The sequence below is a fragment of the Notothenia coriiceps genome, unplaced genomic scaffold (genome assembly GCF_000735185.1).
Source record: "Notothenia coriiceps isolate Sejong01 unplaced genomic scaffold, NC01 NC01_scaffold00001922, whole genome shotgun sequence".
NCBI lineage: Eukaryota > Metazoa > Chordata > Actinopteri > Perciformes > Nototheniidae > Notothenia > Notothenia coriiceps.
The window spans coordinates 54,451-74,482 of record NW_011334623.1 but is presented as its reverse complement, the minus strand read 5'-3'; the positions used below and the strand labels follow the sequence as shown (position 1 = coordinate 74,482).

General features: G+C 41.5%; 4 protein-coding genes across 5 annotated transcripts in view; 3 read left to right on the top strand and 1 right to left on the bottom strand.

Annotated features, from left to right (window-relative positions):
• Window positions 1-729: 729 nt before the first annotated feature.
• Window positions 730-5,493, top strand: LOC104964521 (suppressor APC domain-containing protein 1-like). 2 transcript variants are annotated; one of them, XM_010793334.1, is made up of 4 exons: window positions 730-926; window positions 4,343-4,516; window positions 4,623-4,778; window positions 5,326-5,493. In XM_010793334.1, the coding sequence occupies exons 1-4, from the start codon at window positions 828-830 to the stop codon at window positions 5,413-5,415; spliced, it is 519 nt and encodes a 172-aa protein (XP_010791636.1). In that variant the 5' UTR covers window positions 730-827; the 3' UTR covers window positions 5,416-5,493. The 2 variants fall into 2 exon arrangements, with proteins under 2 accessions (XP_010791636.1, XP_010791644.1); XM_010793342.1 differs by lacking the exon at window positions 730-926 and adding an exon at window positions 3,617-3,974.
• A 3,114-nt stretch (window positions 5,494-8,607) lies between these two features.
• On the bottom strand, window positions 8,608-9,129 carry LOC104964668 (achaete-scute homolog 4). The gene has a single exon (XM_010793516.1). The coding sequence runs from the start codon at window positions 9,127-9,129 to the stop codon at window positions 8,608-8,610; it is 522 nt and encodes a 173-aa protein (XP_010791818.1).
• A 1,083-nt stretch (window positions 9,130-10,212) lies between these two features.
• Window positions 10,213-16,328, top strand: prdm4 (PR domain containing 4). Its single transcript, XM_010793323.1, has 12 exons — window positions 10,213-10,290; window positions 10,606-10,669; window positions 11,173-11,288; window positions 11,594-11,782; window positions 12,065-12,805; window positions 13,130-13,279; window positions 13,603-13,721; window positions 13,821-13,906; window positions 14,106-14,233; window positions 14,321-14,899; window positions 15,063-15,231; window positions 15,352-16,328. Exons 3-12 carry the CDS (start codon window positions 11,174-11,176, stop codon window positions 15,713-15,715), a joined length of 2,640 nt encoding a protein of 879 aa, XP_010791625.1. The 5' UTR covers window positions 10,213-10,290; window positions 10,606-10,669; window position 11,173; the 3' UTR covers window positions 15,716-16,328.
• Window positions 16,329-16,844: 516 nt separating this feature from the next.
• The window catches only part of tmem209 (transmembrane protein 209), a 9,023-nt gene continuing 5,835 nt past the window's right edge, over window positions 16,845-20,032 (top strand). Inside the window, exons 1-8 of the mRNA XM_010793309.1 lie at window positions 16,845-16,894; window positions 17,437-17,593; window positions 17,712-17,770; window positions 17,943-18,074; window positions 18,170-18,399; window positions 18,526-18,730; window positions 19,085-19,260; window positions 19,379-19,450. Of these exons, the coding sequence (XP_010791611.1) occupies window positions 17,454-17,593; window positions 17,712-17,770; window positions 17,943-18,074; window positions 18,170-18,399; window positions 18,526-18,730; window positions 19,085-19,260; window positions 19,379-19,450 (1,014 nt within the window). The 5' untranslated portion in view covers window positions 16,845-16,894; window positions 17,437-17,453. The remainder of the gene's footprint in view (window positions 16,895-17,436; window positions 17,594-17,711; window positions 17,771-17,942; window positions 18,075-18,169; window positions 18,400-18,525; window positions 18,731-19,084; window positions 19,261-19,378; window positions 19,451-20,032) is intronic.

The following is a 20,032-nucleotide window of genomic DNA, read 5'->3' as shown; positions in this document are numbered from 1 at the left end:
GATTGCTGGAAGCTTCTGCCAGAGAAAGAGGCTTGTTTTAGCTGGCAAACAACACACCTGTATCCTCATCTCATATCTGCCATCCCCATCCCCAGCTCCACTTCCTAACCTGATTACTTGCTGTTACTTTTGGATGACCTCTACATCAAACGCAATGCAAACCAATAATAGAGACACTAATATCAATTTGTTTTACTTCAGTTTTGTATGTAAGAAAATAGAGCAATGTAACTTTAGAAAAGAGGAAACCATAAAGGATATTTTGGATAAAAAATGTGTCCTCTTAAATTTAGGCTAGATTTACAGAATAGTAGAGTTTACAACAACTATACATGGATACAAAAATTAAATCATAATCATGTACTGCATTAAAAACATACAAATTAAAGTAGCCTAAATGAAGACGAACCTGCATTTTGAATGTAACTTTATTAATAGATCCTGCAAGTTATCCCCATTTAAGAAAAAGTAACAGTAATCTGATTACATATTTCGTATGTGACTGTAAGGGAATACTTTGTTTGTATCCTGATCAGGTAATCCCATTACATGTAATCCATTACTCTCCAAAACGTGTGGAGTACCCAGTCATGGCAGTGACATGTGGAATTTTCATTACCTCGCCCCGGGGGCACAATGCTGTCTGTGCCTGTGTATCGTTCAGGTTTTTTTCCACCCCTGCCTTCTCTCTCTCTCTCTCTCTCTCTCTCTCTCTCTCACACACAAACTGTCACTCTCCCTCTGTGGTGTTTCTGAGTCAACCGGTGTTGGCTGGGTTTGTTGTTTGTGGTTCAGCTGTGGGGCAGTGGTAGTGGTCTCAGAGCTCCATGGCCTGTCGACCCCCCGGCTCTGCCTCCTACACCGTGGTTATCATTCCGCCCAGGAGCAGCCTCTACAGCCTGGACGCTCCGCGCTTCTACCTATGGGTGAGTAGGGAGGTGGTATGTGTGTGTGTGTGTGTGTGTGTGTGTGTGTGTGTGTGTGTGTGTGTGTGTGTGTGTGTGTGTGTGTGTGTGTGTGTGTGTGTGTGTGTGTGTGTGAGAACATGCTTTTTAATCAGGTCACCAATGACTATAGTTATACTGTAAAAGCTTACTGTACATTATACAAAGTTTACTGCTTCTCGAGTGTCACCAGTTGGAACTATATGGACACGGAATGTTCACATGACATTTCCTATTCCTCTGGAATGTGAACTAATTATTAATTTGAGTCATCCTGTGAAATAGTTCACTTTTTAAAATTCAACTGATACTAAAAGAGATTTCTATAGTCAATTTAAACACACACAATCACAATAAAGGCCTTTACATGATTTTGACTAATCTAAACGTGTTTGAATTTAGATAGTATATTAATATTACATGGAATAAGTGTCAACAGGAAGGCAGAATCATTTTGATTTTTTTTTAAATACTAATAATTATTCCAACTTCCTGCAATACACACCCTTTAAAAAGATTACATTTTAAATCAGTAGTAATGTTTTTCATATTATGAATAGATCCAGACTTACTGTTAAATTATCTTTCCTGTACACTTTACATCACATAGTGAAAGAAATAATGCAGCTCGAAAGCATTCTCCACACTGCAATAAATGCACTTCTTGCTGGTAAATCCTGTATTTATTATATTTATGTTGGGAGTAATCACACTGTAGTCGTCGGCTTTTGAAATAAGTTTTTATTTGGAAATGAAAAAGATAGATGACTAAACTGGCAAATGACAGCTTGACTGAATAAATCATGTAAAAACAGATACTGGACATTTAACCTAGGTGCTTGTAAAGTCCCTCTGTTTTAAATCAGTTTTCCATCGTAGCTCCAGTGTTATTTCGAAGGTAGCTGCAGTCATCCCGGTGATACATTCCCACATGTCAAGTCTGCCTCTCACAGCTTCCTGTTAAAGGCTGAATATAACCAGTTTTTCAACCACTGTAAATGCGTTTTTATAAGAGTTGTCAAGATTTGAGATTGCTATAATAGCTTTAAAATCTTATCTTACATAAATAACAGGGAGCTTGTGGGCATGTCTTGAAATGTGATTAGTCACACACAGCTAAATGAATAATTAACTAGTGATACAAGACTGTCATGAGTTTCTAACGTCCTCTTAATCCATGTGATTGCCTTGAAACTGACTGTAACCCCATGACAGTAGAGGTGTATCACCACCACCCTACAGTATGTTATGATTGCCTGTCCGTTGTTAGCTCTGTGTGAGCCCATTTAAACAACATGTTTTCCAAAGAGCGGGGACAAAAGGACTACATGCCCCCTGCTGCTCTGTAGATTGGCTCCACTGATTCAAACAAAGCCTCTGGGTCTCTGGAAGACAACAGGCAGTGTTGTGCATTAGTCAGCCCCATGGTGTCATCAAACACACACAAACACACACACCTCACAAAACGTTCTGTACCTCCAAAATGAACATTTATGATTTTGTTTCTGGGAGGTTTCCTGCTTTTTTCAACTGTGGAAATGTGACCGGAAGAGTCTGGATACTGTCTATGAAAGATACTTTTTTTTTTAATGGGGGTGATATGAAGTACTTATCCATAGTGAGTTTTATGTACAGTAGATGGTGGTCGACCTGCCACCAGTATGGAGAAACAGGAAGTACTACTGGCACAGAGGCTATGTCCTGCTTTGGACACAGGCAGAAATGAAATATATTTTAGCAACCTAAACAAGGGCCCAGCCTTAAAACATTTGATTCCAGTTAAAGTATTTGCTATATTTAGAAAATTCTCACTGCTTTACCTTGCCATTGGACTGCTTTCTCGCCGGGAACTACATTGGTTTCCTAAGCTTTTTTGAAAAGCAACCAGACTCCATTGACAAAACTATGATTTTACCTCTCAGAACCTGGTAATAGCTGGTTAACCACTGCCTCAATGGTAGAGTTTATTTGAATAAGGTAAAATTGCAATTTTTATCAAAGGAGAATGGTGTCTTTGGCCAGAGCATAAATAACAAATTCAGCGTACCATAGGAAAACGAGGTTGGCGACAAGGTAAAGGTTAAACTCTTAATATAGCGTATATATTGGGTGCAGTCAACATGTCCTAGTGTCCTTCGGCAACCCCTAGTTGCTCTCGTTGGCATGTCAACAGAACTTTAGTGGACTGAAAAAACTGAACCGTTGACTTTAACAAAATGTTTTATGTCAACAGATTTCACATAAGTGAATATTTGTTATTTGAACTTAATATTATTGCTTTCAATGAACCTAATACAGTTATGTGAAATCTGTTGACATGATACATTTAATTAAAGTCAACGTTTCAGTTTTTGAGTGTTTATGTAAGCCACTTTGGACAAAAGCGTCAGCCAAATGGCATCTAAGGTAAATATTTAAAGCATACTCAGACACAAATATATGTTTATTTGCTGATTCCACAGTTCACAGTACATTTCTTAGCTTCCTTTCAAGTAGCCTACTGCTTTCTGTTTCTCCAGACTGGGGGTACCTCCTGCTGTGGGTGATACACAGTGGCGTAACAAGGTTGTGATTGGCCCCGGTGCAAATATTGCCCCCACCCCCCCCCATCGCCCCATCGCCCCAAACATAAGCGCACGCTGATGCACTCATACATGCACGGACATTCAGAAGCGCCACATGTATAGGCTATCAACAACAGCCTGCCCTGGCCTCAGACCACCACAGCCTGACAACGGCACAGCGAACTAAGAAGAGGATTAAACCTGTTTCCTTGATGTTTGTCTCTGGGGGATGGGCCGGTAGGCCTACATAGACCGGTTGCTATAATATAGCATTTGATCTTGGCGTCGGGGGTCTCAATAGCGCCATAGAGTCCCCTATCGGTTGGGGCCCTTGGGGGAAATGTTGGACCACCGCCGGGGACTGCCAAATCCAGCCTCTCCTCCTGGCTGGCTGGAGGTTGCACAGCCACGGCCACGGATACAGCTTAACTTGTGGAGCTAGATGGCAATGATGGTGGTGAGGAAGGTGAGCTATCTTTAGCCTCCGGCTCCGGCTGCCGCTGCACGTCAACATTGCTAACGTTAGCGCTCGATTTCGAGGACGATGTATGACAAAAAAAGCGGTCTAATTTTGTCAGTTTAGCTGTTACATCTCCTTGTTCTCTCTTGTCCTTTCTCTTTTGAGCGCTGCTCTTGTGCTTTGGTTTGCTGTACATTATAAATGCAAGCTATTACATTTTTTATAATGCTGCGTTGCACCGGCTGCACCGGCGATAGTTACGCCACTGGTGATACACCTATGTTTAAGTAGGCCTACCTTTATTAAACCCCACTTCAAACATCCTGACGAATCTTTAAAATTCACATGATTGAGAGGTTTTCCTCCCACCTCAGGTTAAGCGTCTGAAGGACTTGGAGCAGGAGAAGGACGCTCTGTGCTCGGGCATGGAGGTTCTGGAGAAGGCCCGCCTCTGGTACCTCCAGCGGCTGGAGGAGAACCAAGCCAGGCAGGGCAGCTTCCAGACCCAGCAGAGTGGGGTCAACCCCCGGCAGGACGGAGCAGCAGAGGTAGGAGGCGGGGCGAGTGCATGGCCTAATTGACTCATTGATACTAATAATAACTCCGTGTTCTGTCACTCATGGTGTAAACGCCCGCTGCCCTGCGTCTCTGCAGGCCTGGTCTTGCCTCCTCAGGTCTCGGATCCAGCGGGTGAACGGCTCTCTGGGCTCTGTGATGACTGAGCCCAATGTGACCAGCGGCAGCAGCGCCTCTCTGCCCGACGCAGTGACCGACAGCGACCTCCGGTGGCAGAATACAGCACTGGCTCAGGTGAGGAGAGCAGAAAATGTGGGAAATGTTATTACTGTAAACCAGGGGTGTCCAAACTTTTTTCACCGAGAGCCACATACAGAAAAATATACAAAGGGCTGGGCCATTCAGAGGTATATTGCCTCATACGTTCAGTTATAAGTTAGCAAAATCAATCAGATGTAGGCTAGATAAATTATGCTCGTGAGTGTTGGCAGCTCATCCCTTCAAACAGAAGCCTCAGATTGATTATAATAAGGAGAAATAGGTCTTATTAACACATGAATAATACTGTGTAATATATTTTTACATTTATATTTAAGAAGTACAATATGAGACAAACACAAGTTTCATTTGTGGGCCATATTCCATTATACTTTTTTTATTTGATGAGGGCCGATTCAAAATGGTCCGCAGGCCGCATTTTGCCCCTGGGCCGTAGTTTGGACACCCCTGCCGTAAAGCTTAAAAACTGTTCAAATGCCTTTGTTTAAATTTGCAATAATTTCTGATCGATTGGTCTGTTTGCTTCTTTTTGATGTGGCCATTGTTTCCATATTTTTGACAGGAGGTGAGCGACAAGAACCGTAAGATCTCACTTTTGGAATTCGAAAAAGACACCATCCTTGAGCAGCTTGATGAACTGCAGGCACGTTAATCACATCATTTCACTTCATGTCACACATTTGCTAACTTATACCCACTTGTAAATATGTATTTAATTTAATAAATTACACTTACGGATTCATCGTTGGCTTCTGTGTAATCCTTCAAGAACTAACCAGTTTTTGCTGAATCACTGAAACTTGACTGACCTGATTTTGTAACTTTATTATAACCAAGCCCTGTTGTAATTATGCATCATTATAATATATTATAATAATCATTTTCTTCTCCTTAATCCAGTAGTTAACTTCATAAAAGAGATGCAGGGAGTGGACAAAATCATCAACTATATACGTCAATATTTAGGGGCGAATCTTTCAAACAATTTTGAGAAATGTGTTCTTTTTGAGAATTTCCATTTTATAAAATAAGATATATTTCTAAAGATGGAACTACCAAAAGGTATATAAGAAGTTTAACCTTCAAGTACTGCTTACATCTTAATGTATCTGCAACAATGATCCAATAATGCAATACATGACACTGATAGTGAGCATTCTGTGTGAGTACCATTACTTTTGACACTTTAAGTACATTTTCTTGCTAATATAATTGCAATGTTGTTTAGTAGTGTAGCTCATAAATACATTATTTTCCCACAAATGCAATGTAAACTACATTATGCAACACTTGCTTCAACCACTTATACAGGTATCTACTGGAAATGGAGGGTTGTAAAATACCTTCTTTTTTAATAATCCCAAATGGTGGACATTTTCAGCCTTGATACGGTAAATTAGCATTTACAGTGTAATAAAATGACCAAGGCAGCTGAGAAATTGTTTAAGCTAAAGTGCATCAACATATTTTCCCCGCATCACTGTGTTTCCTGTTACTCGCATTTGTTCCGTTTCCGTCTCTAAATGTGGGCTCTGTGTCTCGACACGTTGCAGAAACCTTACCCGGTGGTCCCGCACTGATCTTATTGAACTGATAAACGTTATCTATCCAAGTCATCGTGCATGTTAGCAGGTATTTTCTCTCCTGCACAGCACTAATCTGCAGCCTTAAACACAAAAGGCAACACTAGCAGGCTTATCAAAGAACTCCAATCCGTCACACACACAGGAGTCCTCTGATCATGTTATTTTAGATATTTATTTTCTCCATTTCAATAATCCATTCCCTCCTCCATCTTGGTTGATTATTCCACCCGTGGATGGATTTTTTAGCCGGAGCAGGAAACCAAAGTGTCAGGGGCCCAACTGGCTTTCACCTATAATATGTAAGTCAAAGACGCATGTACCAACCAAGATACATATCCAGCAACAAAGAGATGCAGAACAGCTGCAAAGAGACCACAACAAGACTCAACAAAAAAAAAAACTAGAAAAAAAAGACCCACTATAAAGAGTGACAAATAGAGACATGCAAAACACCTTTAGACTTAAAGGACAGAAAGACAGAAATTGACTTTGAAGTCACAAAACAGCAACAAAAAGAGGCCAAACAACCATACAGTCTGCCTTGCTTCTATGTTGTACAGATACTGGGGCCTTTTAAATGACTGGTCCCAGGGGCCATTGTCAAATGTTTTGCCCATGATTCTACTTTTTCTTTTGACTACATTTTCATATTTTATGCTTCATATCCTTAATTGGGAGAGCTTTTTTTGCCTATGTATATCTACGAGGTCTATGTAAAAGATATTGTCTATGTGTTGACTGCAAGATATATCGGAATAAGTATGCAGTTTGTAATGTGTTGTATGTGTTAAGAGGTTATTGTGGCATAAATAGATTCACCAAGATGATAACTTAAATCAGTTGATATGATCCTTATCATTACCGAAACATATAATCTTTTCTTCTGGCTTTTGTACTAAATCAGATTCATGCATTCGCAACTATACCTTCCAGTAAAGTGGAGCAATGCCTGTAAGGAATATGTGCAGGAATGAGATTAAAATCAGCGTGTGAGCTTCCGGAGAGAAAACATCCATTATAGCCGAGGCTTTCATTTAAGTAGCTCCATGTTCCCTATCTTCAGAATGCCACTGAACCATCCAGCCCGGGTACCAGCACTTGGATAATTATTGGGTCTAATTCACAAACTGCACAGCCCAACACCTTTGTTATGTCACGCCTTCGTGGAAAGCAATGCCTTTCTTCAGCAGCAACACGGTTCACTTGCACGGCACTCTGCTGGTCTCTCCAAACTCCTTCTACTTGTATACAATATCATGTTGACTTTTTTCCCCCCAATTTGTGGTTTGGGTTTTTCTGAAAATCTGAAATTGTGAGCTGTTTCCGTGCAGGTCAGCGGAGGTGGGAAGCATAAACACACAAACATGGTTGCCTGATAAATGCATTCTATAAGCTATTAGGGGAAGAAGCTTCCTGAGATATACGGTGCCGTCAGTAGGTGGTCTTTGAAGAGCACTTAAGGAATACTTAGTTTGAGGTGTCGTTTCTGTGCTTCAGGGACCATTTAAGCCTACTAGTTATTTAAAGCCTGATAGCATTTTTTCTTCTGTTGGGTAAAATATTTATATTACAATCTCAATCAGGACTAGACACTATAAATGTGATCCATTTATAGTAATTGTATTTTGTCTATTGTTGTCTTACTAGATTCCCTTTTTATTTTTAATTTTGAGGTTATACTCTCATGTCTTGATATAGGTTTGTTATTTATATCGTTTTTCCTGTATTCAATACAATGATAAAACAAATATTTGGTTAGCCCACACAAATTAAGGAAACGTAATATGTTAAGTATTGAGATGACATGCTCAACCTGTCAAATGTACCACAAAAAAGGCATAATTCTTCTTTTTAAATTTATTTTTGAATTCTTATGCATAATATTCTCGTGTAATATTTTGTTTTATGTGTTTTGCTAAATTTACCTCATTCAGTTTATAAAATATGGTCAAGATAAATTTTTTCTTTTTTTCCAATAACCGAAAAGCACATAACCACCATATCAACAATAGCAACAAGATGCAAAAAATAATACAAGCTTAAAATGAATCAAGGATATTTTAATCTGAAATAAACAGATTTTTTTTTTAATGGTTGTTTGTCCTATAGTATACTGAACCCCCCCAAATGTAAACAAACAATGTTGATTAATGCAGACCGAATACAATCAGATAGTGAATTGTTTCCATTTGGCATGTTTTGCTTTCTCCAAAATGTAAATAATGTACAGCAGATCACAGAAAGAGATACACTTAATATCAGTAAACAATTTCCTCACTGTCGTTGAGGCCAGTTTTGGATTCTCCATCACTGTTGCACTCTGTCCTCTGCGGCAGCGACGCACGGTTACGCGCGTCTCCAACGAGTGGCATCTCCATCCCGGACACGTTTAAGTCCAGCAGGCTCTGCAGGTGTTTGATATAGTCAATAGCAGCGTGCAGGGTCTCCACTTTGCTGAGCCGCTTGTCCTCAAACTCCTGCGGCAGATGCTCTCTGAGCCGTGCGTAACCTTCGTTTACGCAGCGCACTCGGTGCCGCTCCCTTTCGTTCCTTTTCCGGATAAAAGCAGGTTCAAAGGAATAATCACACACACCAAAGGGGACGTGGAAAGGGAAATAAGTTAGCCGTCTGTAGGGTAACCTCTGGTCGTGCACTGGGTCCAGATATGCGTCCATGTGGAGGGGCAGTCTCAGTCGTAGTGCATCCTTGTAGTGTGCTCCACTGTTTTCCATAGAGAAGCCGTGGAGAGCCAGTGGAGGGATGAATGGAGTATGCTCCATTATATCCTTACATGTATGAGACATCTTTCTAATAGAAAAAGGGACAAATTAAAGTACATAGCGGTTGAATATGAAATACACTTTGTGCCATCAATGCAACTTACCCTGCCAGAGTCTCCTCAAAGTAATCTCATGTTTTCAGCAAGAGTTTTCTTTTTATTGTGATTAAATATCTAAGTTGTGATCTTCTATAAGTGGGCACTTCTTCCTCGGGTAAATGTTCAGTCTGTGTGTCATCTTGTTAGTTTGGCTTTTGAGGCTGGAGGCATGGTGGGTGTGATCCGGGGCGGAGATGCAGAGTGGTTTTCTCATCAAGATAATACTGTTTATATAACCTTTCTTCCTTCCGTTCACACTGTGAAGCAACTCATCATGGAAATGTACACTGCTGACTTTTTCATTGTAAATGTCTTGCAAATGTAGGCAACATATAAATACTTTTTATTTTCTAAGCTGTGTACAAATATGATCATTCAAGCCAGTTTACTCTTGGAGTATAATTGTAAAAGGTAACATATGTGGTGTAACACCTAATAATTAATATATTTAAAACGATGAGTTTTTGACATTAAAATGATTTGACCATTTCTGTGATACATGTTCAAGATTGTATATAAACTGAAATCGAGATTTTTTGAGTCTTTATTAGCATAATTGAAAATAACCTTTTGGGGGTAAGATTTGTATTCACACCATAGAGATTCACACCCATATCTATGATAAATCCCCCTGCTGTTTATTTTTATTTTTTAAACAGTACGAACAAAGTTATAAACCAAACACAAATAGTAATATTTGTATTTGTTATGTTAATTTTGATTATATATAAAAAGATCCCAGTAATAATAATGACAGTATTTGTTGAAGTAATAACTAGTAATAAGTAGTAACTCTTACTAAGTTATAATGCTGTCACATTAAGTCATTATATAGGGAAAGTTTGGAATAATGACATACATATTTATTTTTCCCATCACATTGGCAAAAATGGTCTTGCATACAATAAAGCCCCCTGACGATCCGCCGCTTTCCGTGAATCGGGAGAGTGGAGGACCGAAAATCTGACCTGAGATCAGCACAACACACATTCACTTTTACCGCTGCGCATGCGCACTAGAAGCAGAATACTGTCATGGCCCCGTGCAGGGAACTATTGTGCTGGTATGTTTTTATTTTCAAGTCGTACTCCTTTTCATATAAGACGTATTTTTGCAATGGAGCTTCATATTCGGTGGTAACGTCTATTTCTGCAGCTAAAACGCATGATAATTCTTAGTTTTGACGATCTATGTAGATATAAGTTAGCAAGGCTAATGTTAGCATTGTAACAACACTGGTTGAAGGTACTTGCAAAAATGTCGCTTAAATGTTATTCTATCTTTAATTGTAGCCGCTTGAATGGAATATCTATAAGAAGTGTGAATTCTGTGTCGTTTTAGGTAATGTTGTTGTTATACCAGGTGTTTTATTTCACAGGGAGAGACGAATAAAAGCACCATTCAGCAGTACATGGTTGATGATGGACAGTTGTTGAATTCAGGTAACATTGCTTACGTGTATTAACTGTCTATGTGTGTCTCTACATGCTAACAATTACATAAGGGCTCAATAAATCAAAATGAAGACCGACAAAATAGACTTAATCTAAGTGTTTCTCATAGCTAACAGTGTGTAAACAGCAGCCAATATCCCACATTGTTTGCATGGTATTTAGCGTGCTGTCATATAGATGGATAGATAAATACTTTATTGATCCCAAATTGGGAAAATGTGCAGCAATTGAAATATAGACATATACTACAGTAGCAGTAATATAAACATATACTGTAGGATAGTATATCAATTACAGATTTGCAGTTTAGATTTTGTGCACATTGTTCATGGTTATGGAGAGGGAGAAACTCAAACTATAGAGCAGTGATTTATCTGCCAGCCAGAGGTGAGGTGTTTTAAGTGTTTTGCTATATCTGTCATTATGACGGTGGGGCTGGAGCAGTCTGTTATTGCTCTGTCTCTGGAGTAACTCTGCTGTTGTTTCTTCAGGATGAACGACATGAACCTGAGTCCTGTGGGCATGGACCAGCTCAGTGTGCCCTCAGTGAGTGCCAGCCACCTGGGTCTGCCCACCTCCCCCACACACAACCCCATTCCTACTCCAGGTATGAATGACGCGACAAGCCAGGCATGTTTGCTCAAACAACGCACTATAGCAAGACCTACTGTGATAAGACAAAGCATCACGTGATCAGCAACTGTCCAAATTGAAGTTAAAGAGAGGCACAGCAATATATTTGTCACTTGTTATGTTTGATATAGAGGAACATCAACTTTTAAACTATATCAAATAGTTATTGTGCATTCATCTCTTTTGGATTAGATATTAAGGATCTAGTCTCAGGCTACTGATGTCTTTCCTTTCTTTGCTATAATTATTCTTGTTTTCATTTCTTTTTTTATATTTCAGGCATGCCAGTGGCCATCCCCAGCCTGGGTCCTTCCCTGGGATCCCTCCCCTCGGCCCTCTCGCTGATGCTCCCCATGGGTCCGCTGAGTGACAGAGGAGTGATGTGTGGTCTGCCGGAGAGGAACTACTCTTTGCCCCCGCCTCCGTACCCCCACCTGGAGAGCAGCTACTTCCGACACATATTGCCAGGTACTGTAATATTAGAATAATAGAATGAAATATGTATATAAATATAACAAATTAAAGTAAAAATCTGCACATTTTACTACAATATATGCTATTTATATTATAATATATACAGTGTTGTATTATTGGATATTAGTCATTCTTATTGCCAGTGTATTGACAGGCAGGAATGATGTTCTTTGTTGCATCGTGGCAGAATCAGTCTTACACTGACACTATTCCTGTTCCTCATTAGAGGGTCATGAAGTGACAGTAATCACGTTCCCTTGTTCTGTCCTGCTGTAGGTATCCTGTCCTATCTGGCAGACCGTCCACCCCCTCAGTACATTCATCCCAGCAGCCTCAACATGGATGGGACCCTGTCTGTGTCCAGCAACAACCCCTCAGGTTTGGATCACTACAGTGGCCCCGGAGGCCCCCTGGAGCAGGGCCTGGTGCCCATGGACTCCAGACAGGTCAGCGGCCAGGGGGACCTCCACCAGCCCGGCCCTCATGAGCTGGACTCTTCAGGATTGGCCATGGAGTCGCGTGTCAGCAGCCCCATGTCCCCTGACCGGATGGGGGAGGAGCTGGCCTCCATGGAGGGAGTCGGGGTGGTGTCAGTGTCCGACTCCCAGCAGCAGCTCGGAGGGGGGAGGCAACCTCAGCACGAAGGACTGACCGGGGTGGACTCGTCCGGCGGGGTTATGCCCCTCCATGGACCCACTGTTCTCGAACTACCTGTGGTGATGGAGCCGGATCACATGGGGGGTCGAGTGGGGAACACCGGAGGAGGAGGAGCGGGAGGACTCCATACAAACGGGGAACTGAACTCAGGCGTAGTCAGTGTGGTGCTCAACCAGGGCCAGCTGGAGCCGGTGTCGCTCCACGGACACTCTGGGATGGGGCTGGAGGCGGTCAACGTGTCCCCCATCACTGCAGAGGTGTCCCTGGGGCCAGAAAACAACCTGGTGCTGGTCAACTCCACCCTGCAGCTGGAGGACTCTACCTCCAACAAGGAGAACATGGTCACTGCCTACACCATCTGTGAGTGTTTGTTTTGTATATCTTTTAAACCTTAAAAATATCAATGGATTTTCAAAATCATCTTTTCTAGGTCTGACAAAAGCTATGAAGCTCTGAACAAAAATATTATTCCTCCAAATTGAAGCCTACCTTTCTTTCCCTCTAACCCCTCTTATACGTGTTCTTACTTTCCCACGTTTGTTTCCACTAATACTCTTTTAACAGTTATTGTAGAAATCAGTCTCAAACTTCAAGTAAAAAAAGCATGGTGTACACAAAGCAGGGACTTGACTCTGTATAAGGACTTGTATCAGTGTTAACTCATAAGTTGTTATTTTCTCCCAGGGTGCACGCTGTGTGAGCGCTCGTATACCTCAGACTGCCCAGAACACGGCCCGGTCACCTTCATCCCAGACGCTCCGATCCAAAGCCGGGCACGCCTCTCTCTGCCGCGCCCGCTGTGCCTGCGCATCTCAGTGGCTGACGAACCGCTCGGTAAGGGCATTGTAATCATTTATATATCTGCTAGTTCATTATTATCCGTGGAACAGATTGATAGACTTTTTAAAGATCATCATACCTGATTCTATGCACACTAATGTAATAATAATAAGGGCACTTTCTGGGAGTAGTTTTACATTTTCTGGTATTTATTTTATTGTCTTTTTCTTGTAATTATTTTTTATTTTTACTACATTTATAAGAAGTTTTTATATAAAGAAATAATTTTTCATATAGAAAAAGCTAATGCATAGGTAGACAAAGCTTTTGGTAGACTATGAATTAGCTTGCTGACATAATGTGCCCCCTTTTTTTAGGAGTTTTTGCACGGGACGTCATTCCTCCAAGGACCTGCTTTGGACCAATGGCGGGCCAGCACTGTAGCAACGTGGATCTCTCTGATTGGCCAGAAAAGGACACGCCACAAATATGGAAGGTCAGTGCGGTAGCTTTTTTTTTTTTATTGGACTGTGGGTTTTCCAGTCACAATCACTGCAAAACTATATTAAGTGATAAACCTGTCTCTTTGTTTCAGATGTACCACAACAATGTGCTGGAATTCTACATCGTGACAACGGACGAGAACGAGTGCAACTGGATGATGTTTGTTCGCAAAGCAAGGTAAAGAGTAAAATATGTATTTCAATGCAACCAGAATTTTGATTGACATTTTTGCCACAATGAACAGTAATTGTCCTGTTATAATAAAGGCAAACCCAATAAAGAGAAATGCGACATTGTCAGCGCTCGTGATCAACGTTTGCAATGCAATTTCACCAATATGTAAATACACATGCGGTGTTTATGTGTGTGTGTTTAGGAGCCGTGAGGAGCAGAACCTGGTGGCTTACTCTGCCAACGGTAAACTGTTCTTCTGCACAACCACAGAGATCCATCCGGACCAGGAGCTGCTCTTCTACTACAGCAGAGACTACTGCAGACTGATGGGTGAGATGACAGATGATTTTAAATGTTATAACGCCGGTTATCCACTGCTTGATCTTGACCGTTAAACCATCTTTTGTGTCTCCACAGGTGTTCCTCAAGTGCCAGAGGGCCAGATCTGCCAATGTGGCAAAGAGTGCTCCTCCTTCTCCGAGCTCAAGTCTCACCTTGGCAGCCATAACAGCAACCACAGCCATAACCAGCCTCCACACAGTCACAGCCCAGTGCAGCAGGACCACTCTCAGCAGCAGCAGCAGCAGCAACTGCAACAGCAACAGGTACAGCAACAGCAGCAGCAGCAGCAGCAGCAGCAGCAGCAGCAGCAACAGCAACAGCAACAACACCAGGAAGAGAAGCTGGCCAATGGGACCTCAAGCTCCTCCTCCTCCCCATGGCCCTGCCATGCCCACGCTGCAGGACAATTACACAGCAGCAGCAAAGGCAGCAGTGATAGAAACTCTAACAATGTAACACCCAGAGGAAAAGGTCAGGGTCATGTTCGGGAGAAGAAATTCAAGTGCAGCATGTGTTCCCGGGCTTTCATCACATCCACCAGGCTCAACGTGCACTTCATGGGGCACGTGGGCATGAAACCTCACAAGTGTGATTACTGCAGTAAGGCCTTCAGCGATCCCAGCAACCTCAGGCAGCACCTCAAGATTCACACAGGTGTTTACACGGTTCATTAAAGGGGCCATACATATTATGATTTTTTTTTTTTTCTTTATCTTTTTGAACATTAAATCATGGAAACATGTCATAGTAAAGACACTAAATACAAATATGAACCGGAAATTGATCATAATACGGCTTTTTCTTTTTGCCACAACAGGTCAGAAGAACTACAGATGCACTGTTTGCGAGAAGTTGTTCACCCAGAAATCCCATGTGGCGTCGCACATGCTTATCCATACCGTTGCGGAGAAATTCAAGTGTGACCTCTGTGAGCGAGCATTCATCAGGAAACATGACCTGAAACAACACATGTTCTCTCATACACAGTACGTTACTTATTTATTGCACTTTATACAAAGCTGTAGAACTAAACAGATGGAGAGATATTTAGCAGATAAGGTTATTTAGGTTATATAATGTGTGTTTTTTGTCCTTTTGCCCCGCAGTGAGCGCCGGATACAGTGCCCAAAGTGTAACAAACATTTCCTCAAGAACAACCACCTGAAGAAGCACATGAACTCTCACGAGGGCCGACGAGACTTTGTCTGTGAGAAATGCCACAAAGCTTTCCTCACCAAATACCACCTTACCCGTCACCTCAAAATATGCAAAGGGCCCAAGACTGAGAGAGCGTCGCGGAAGGAGCAGGAATTAGAGGAGGAAGAAGAAGATGAGGAGGAGGAGGAGGAGGAAGAGGAAGAGGAGGAAGATGATGGTAGGGGAAGAGGAGCAGACTCAGCCAGCAATGAGGACTGTGGTTTAGACGTTGGAGGATATAACTCTGAGAAGTCCCTGTCACCCCCTCATTGACCACACTGTGCCTTTTGAGATTTTATTTATATACTTTACTAGAAAACTGATGTTTACCTCCAGTTTTTGCCAAATGTCAGTTACATTGTCACATATTCACTGCATTGCAATTACCACATTGTACATTAATATATGTCAAGTCTCACAAGCTTATCAGTTCTGCTAAAATAATATTTGCCATATTATAAGAGAACTGATAAACATCTGACTGTATTTCTACAAAGTTCTCCTTTCTCTTCATTACCTCAGACCTGTGTAATATGAGTTACTCTGTTTATTTTGACTCACTCGATAACATTGGATGAATGGCTGATGTTTATTTGTAGTTGCATAATAATGTCAATTCAAATTTCTGATGCCATATTCTTGCATTTTAGACCTGATATGTTATTGCTAACTGGACTGTGCTTTACTCTATTTATTTAAAAATCATGATTTTGTATTTCTTTTTATTTAAGTAAAAATGTCAATGTGTGAATGAAAGTAAGACTCTTGGAAACGTGAAGCTGGGCATTAAATTCATATTCCTTTTTGTTTCTGTTGAAAATGATGAAATGTTATAGCTCAAACCTATCTGTTGCGTTATGTTTGAATAAATGGACAATAACCGCTGCTTTATGTTGTTGATTGATTTACATAAGTTGAAAGCACAAATAACTACTTCACTGAATACATATGTGTGTGTAAATGGTTACCCAGCTGCTGTACATCCATCACATCCTCATTACATGAAATACCATTTGGATAACATTGAGCAATAACACCCTCATTTGGCAGTATGTATGAGTAACTTACTTTGATATGTTTTCTGACTAAAAGCAGACTATAATTATCATAAATTAATACATATGATTGGTTTGCTAAGTGTGCTACTTATCTTAAATGTAAACACATTTTAGTTTCTTTAAACACTATCAAAAAAGTATTATAACAATGTATCTTAACAACCTTCAGTACTATCTGTAACTGTCAGGGAACTAAATAGCCCTTTTCCTTTTGTTTCTGACTACTTCTAAATATTATATTGCAGTTCCTGGAGACTTGTGTAATAGTAAAAAAACATTTAAACTTAAATTAAAGTTATTTAAAAAGATAAGGTTCGGACCGGAAGTAAATAGTGTAGCTTCCGGTTAAAATACAAAAACATGCAGCGGTGCAGCAATCATTCACTGTAACGTGGTATGAATTATCTATATTTCATGCATTATCTATTCGTATTTTGGTTGTTTCATTGTATCGGTAAAGCGCATATGTGTTTTCGGTGTTTTAAATGTACACTAAAGTCTAAACATTCCCCCACGTATTCGCATTGTTTATATTTAAGCTAGCTAACTTTAGCTAACCGTTTAGCTAGCATGTCTGCTAACTGTCCTGCACTACCAGCATTTGTGTCATGTTGCCACAGTTTGGTTCCACTATGTTTTATTTGCAAAAGGATAGTGATTTATTTGTAACACAAGCTACACGTTATTAGTTATTTCTAACTTGTAAGATCTCTCCTTGAATGTAGCTAGGACAAAACAATACTGTCACTGGATGTGTATTTGGTTAATTGTGTACTTTATATTAATATCTTTAATATTTTATGCATGCTTCTTAATTAATATTAAGCGGTCTTTGGCTCGTTGCTGTAACAATGTACATTTCCCTTCTGTGGGACGAGTAAAGGTATTCTGATTTCTCGTTTGTCTGACAGTGTCTTTCTGTGCTTCTTGCCTCAGCCTGAACAGATCAGATTATGTTGACTCCAGTGAAGGACGGGATGCCCAGCATGATAGACAGGGCGCTGAGGATGAGGAGGGAGGAGCAGGCTCGACAGGTGGTCCTGGCCTGGGCCGTGCTGAACGTGTCTCTAGCTGGCATGATTTACACTGAAATGTAAGTTGTTCAGCAATGTTATCTACGGCAAACATGAGCAACTGATTTACTAACCACCATCTTCCATCTGTCCAGGGCAAAGTATAATGATATGTTTATCTTTTTTACTATATTTTAGGTCAGGACAGTTGCTGAGCCGATACTACAACATCACCTACTGGCCTATCTGGTACATCGGTGAGGTCCCACTGCTCACTCATTTATTAATGGATGTCTGATGGACAAAGAGCCTTCATCTAAATGATATTAAAAAAGAAAATCTGAAATTGACTCTAACAGACAGACATGTTTATAATATGTTCTGGAAGATCCTGTCAAAAATGTGTTAATCATCTTCCCTTGTTTGCAGAACTGGCGCTCGCCTCTCTGTTTAGCCTTAATGCTCTTTTTGACTTCTGGAAATATTTCAAATACACCATGGCTCCCTCCTCCATTGCTGTATCCCCTGAGCAGCATAAACTCCTGGGTCTGAGAAACACAAGTGAGGCTCTGTTTTTTTACCTGCAACATTTCTTATTAGATGTAAGTAAAGAAATGTAGTTCTAAGTATGCTGCTTGTTGTCTCTCCGCTCCTAGGTATTCTTGCCTCTCCGCCCCAAAAGCCTGAAAAAAAGGAGACCCCAGCCCCGGCCCAGTCGTCTCCACTGCAGGGCCAAAGTGTTCTGAGTTTCAGCCCCTCAAGACCGGCCACTACCAGCCCCAAGTTCTCCCCGAGCTGTGTATCCGGGTACAGCCCTCCGCTCGGCAGCCCATCCACCCCAAACAGTGCAGGGGGGGCCTTTTCCCCCTCAGTTGCCTTTGGAAAGGTACGTCCCTTACATCACTGTTATCTATCCTAGCCCGTGGGGTTGTGGTGGTGGGTCAATGTATTTAATGACTCCTTCTGTGTTTCTCCTCTTCACATTGAGCACATTATGTCCTTCCTTTCTCAGGTGTTGAACTACAGTCCCTCCCCTGGCTCCTCTCCCTACGCCAGCAGCATCGGACCAGCAGAAGGCTCCAGTTTGAGAGCCCGATACCGCACGTCCCCCTCAGTGTTTAACTCCCCTGGAAGCAAGGAGGACTACATGGAGGATTTGAAAAGCCTGGAGAGGTTCCTCCGAACAGAGGGGGAGAGGAGTCACCGCAGCCAGCTAGGTACAGTTGGAAAACAACTGTTTACATTGTATTACCGTCTTTAACAGTGGTGAATGGGTAAGAAAAAAATATGAATGCTACATTGTACAATTTCAAATGGTTTGGCTGCTGATGAGGAAGTATTTTTATTTTAAAAAACAACACACCTCTTTCAGATAGTTCTGTCATTTGAAAAAGAAAAAAAACCTTAATGTGACCTAAGGTTGTACGAGTGTCACTGCTAGTATAAATAGCAGATCTAGACAAAGAGTTTGCTTTTTCAAGGTTTTTGTAAATAATGATCTCAATCTCCGTTATTGTGGAGATACGTGGCAATATTTATAACCACAGAATGAACATTGATGCTCTCAATAGGGAGTCCAGAGGCTGTGTCTCCGAGCCACAGCCCAACATTTTGGAACTACAACCGCTCCGTGGGAGACTACGCCCAGAGCCTGAGGAAGTTCCTGTACCAGCCGGCCTGCCGCTCTCTGGCTCCGTCTGCCAGCAAGGACGAGACGGACCTGGGCTCCAAACAGGCTGCAGAGGAGGTCTGTGAATAAGCAGTGTTGGTGTACCATTGTAAAGAAAATGTATATGGATGAGTTAGTCGGTGTCTTAGTTGAATGCATGATTGACATTATATATTTCCCCCCTCCTGTTATTCAGGTGTGGGCCAGAATCACAACCAGTCGCCCTGTAGTGGACCGCATTGATAGCTGGACCGCCAAGCTTCGAAATGTGAGTATTCATACATATTCACTTAAAGTGCCTGTGACACGATTTTCCCCCATCATCCAAACCCATCAATTTGAGTAAATATTGTCCCCTTGAAAACTGTTACTGAACTGATTTTGGATATTTGTACTTTGATAACCATTAATCTGCCCTTCAATGTTGACATTTCCTGGATCTTGTCGGAGATTCTTCAACTCCCGCCAAATTATGGGTGACGTCAATGCGGGCACAGCGCTCCAGCTGCACCGTTCAGGATCCCAGCATCTGCATGTAAACGCACGATGGCGGACACAGCAGCAAGCTCAGACAGCGATGACAGTTTAATTTTGAACGTGTCTGAGAGCTCATATGAGGCTGAAGGATCGGTTTATTTTGTATCTGTTAGAAGTTTAGGAATTAGGTGCGTCAATATGGGCGATCATACGGTCATGTAGCCAGTGGTGGACTGGGACTAAAAATCAGCCCGGGACTCTCGACCGGCCCACTTCGGTACAACTAGTAAATTGTCAACGGGGGGAGTGGGGGATGTGCTAGTGACTTATCCGACCGGCCCACTTCGGTACCGGCCCATCGTGATTCGTCCCG

Bases quoted from the DNA above. Each gene is read 5' to 3' on its own strand.
- LOC104964521 (XM_010793334.1), top strand. From the start codon at position 828: ATGGCCTGTCGACCCCCCGGCTCTGCCTCCTACACCGTGGTTATCATT. The intron at 927-4,342 runs GTGAGTAGGGAG...CTCCCACCTCAG, and splicing joins CTCCGCGCTTCTACCTATGG to GTTAAGCGTCTGAAGGACTT. The intron at 4,779-5,325 runs GTGAGGAGAGCA...TATTTTTGACAG, and splicing joins AGAATACAGCACTGGCTCAG to GAGGTGAGCGACAAGAACCG.
- LOC104964668 (XM_010793516.1), bottom strand. From the start codon at position 9,129: ATGGAGCATACTCCATTCATCCCTCCACTGGCTCTCCACGGCTTCTCT.
- prdm4 (XM_010793323.1), top strand. From the start codon at position 11,174: ATGAACGACATGAACCTGAGTCCTGTGGGCATGGACCAGCTCAGTGTG. The intron at 11,289-11,593 runs GTATGAATGACG...TTTATATTTCAG, and splicing joins CAACCCCATTCCTACTCCAG to GCATGCCAGTGGCCATCCCC. The intron at 13,907-14,105 runs GTAAAGAGTAAA...GTGTGTGTTTAG, and splicing joins ATGTTTGTTCGCAAAGCAAG to GAGCCGTGAGGAGCAGAACC.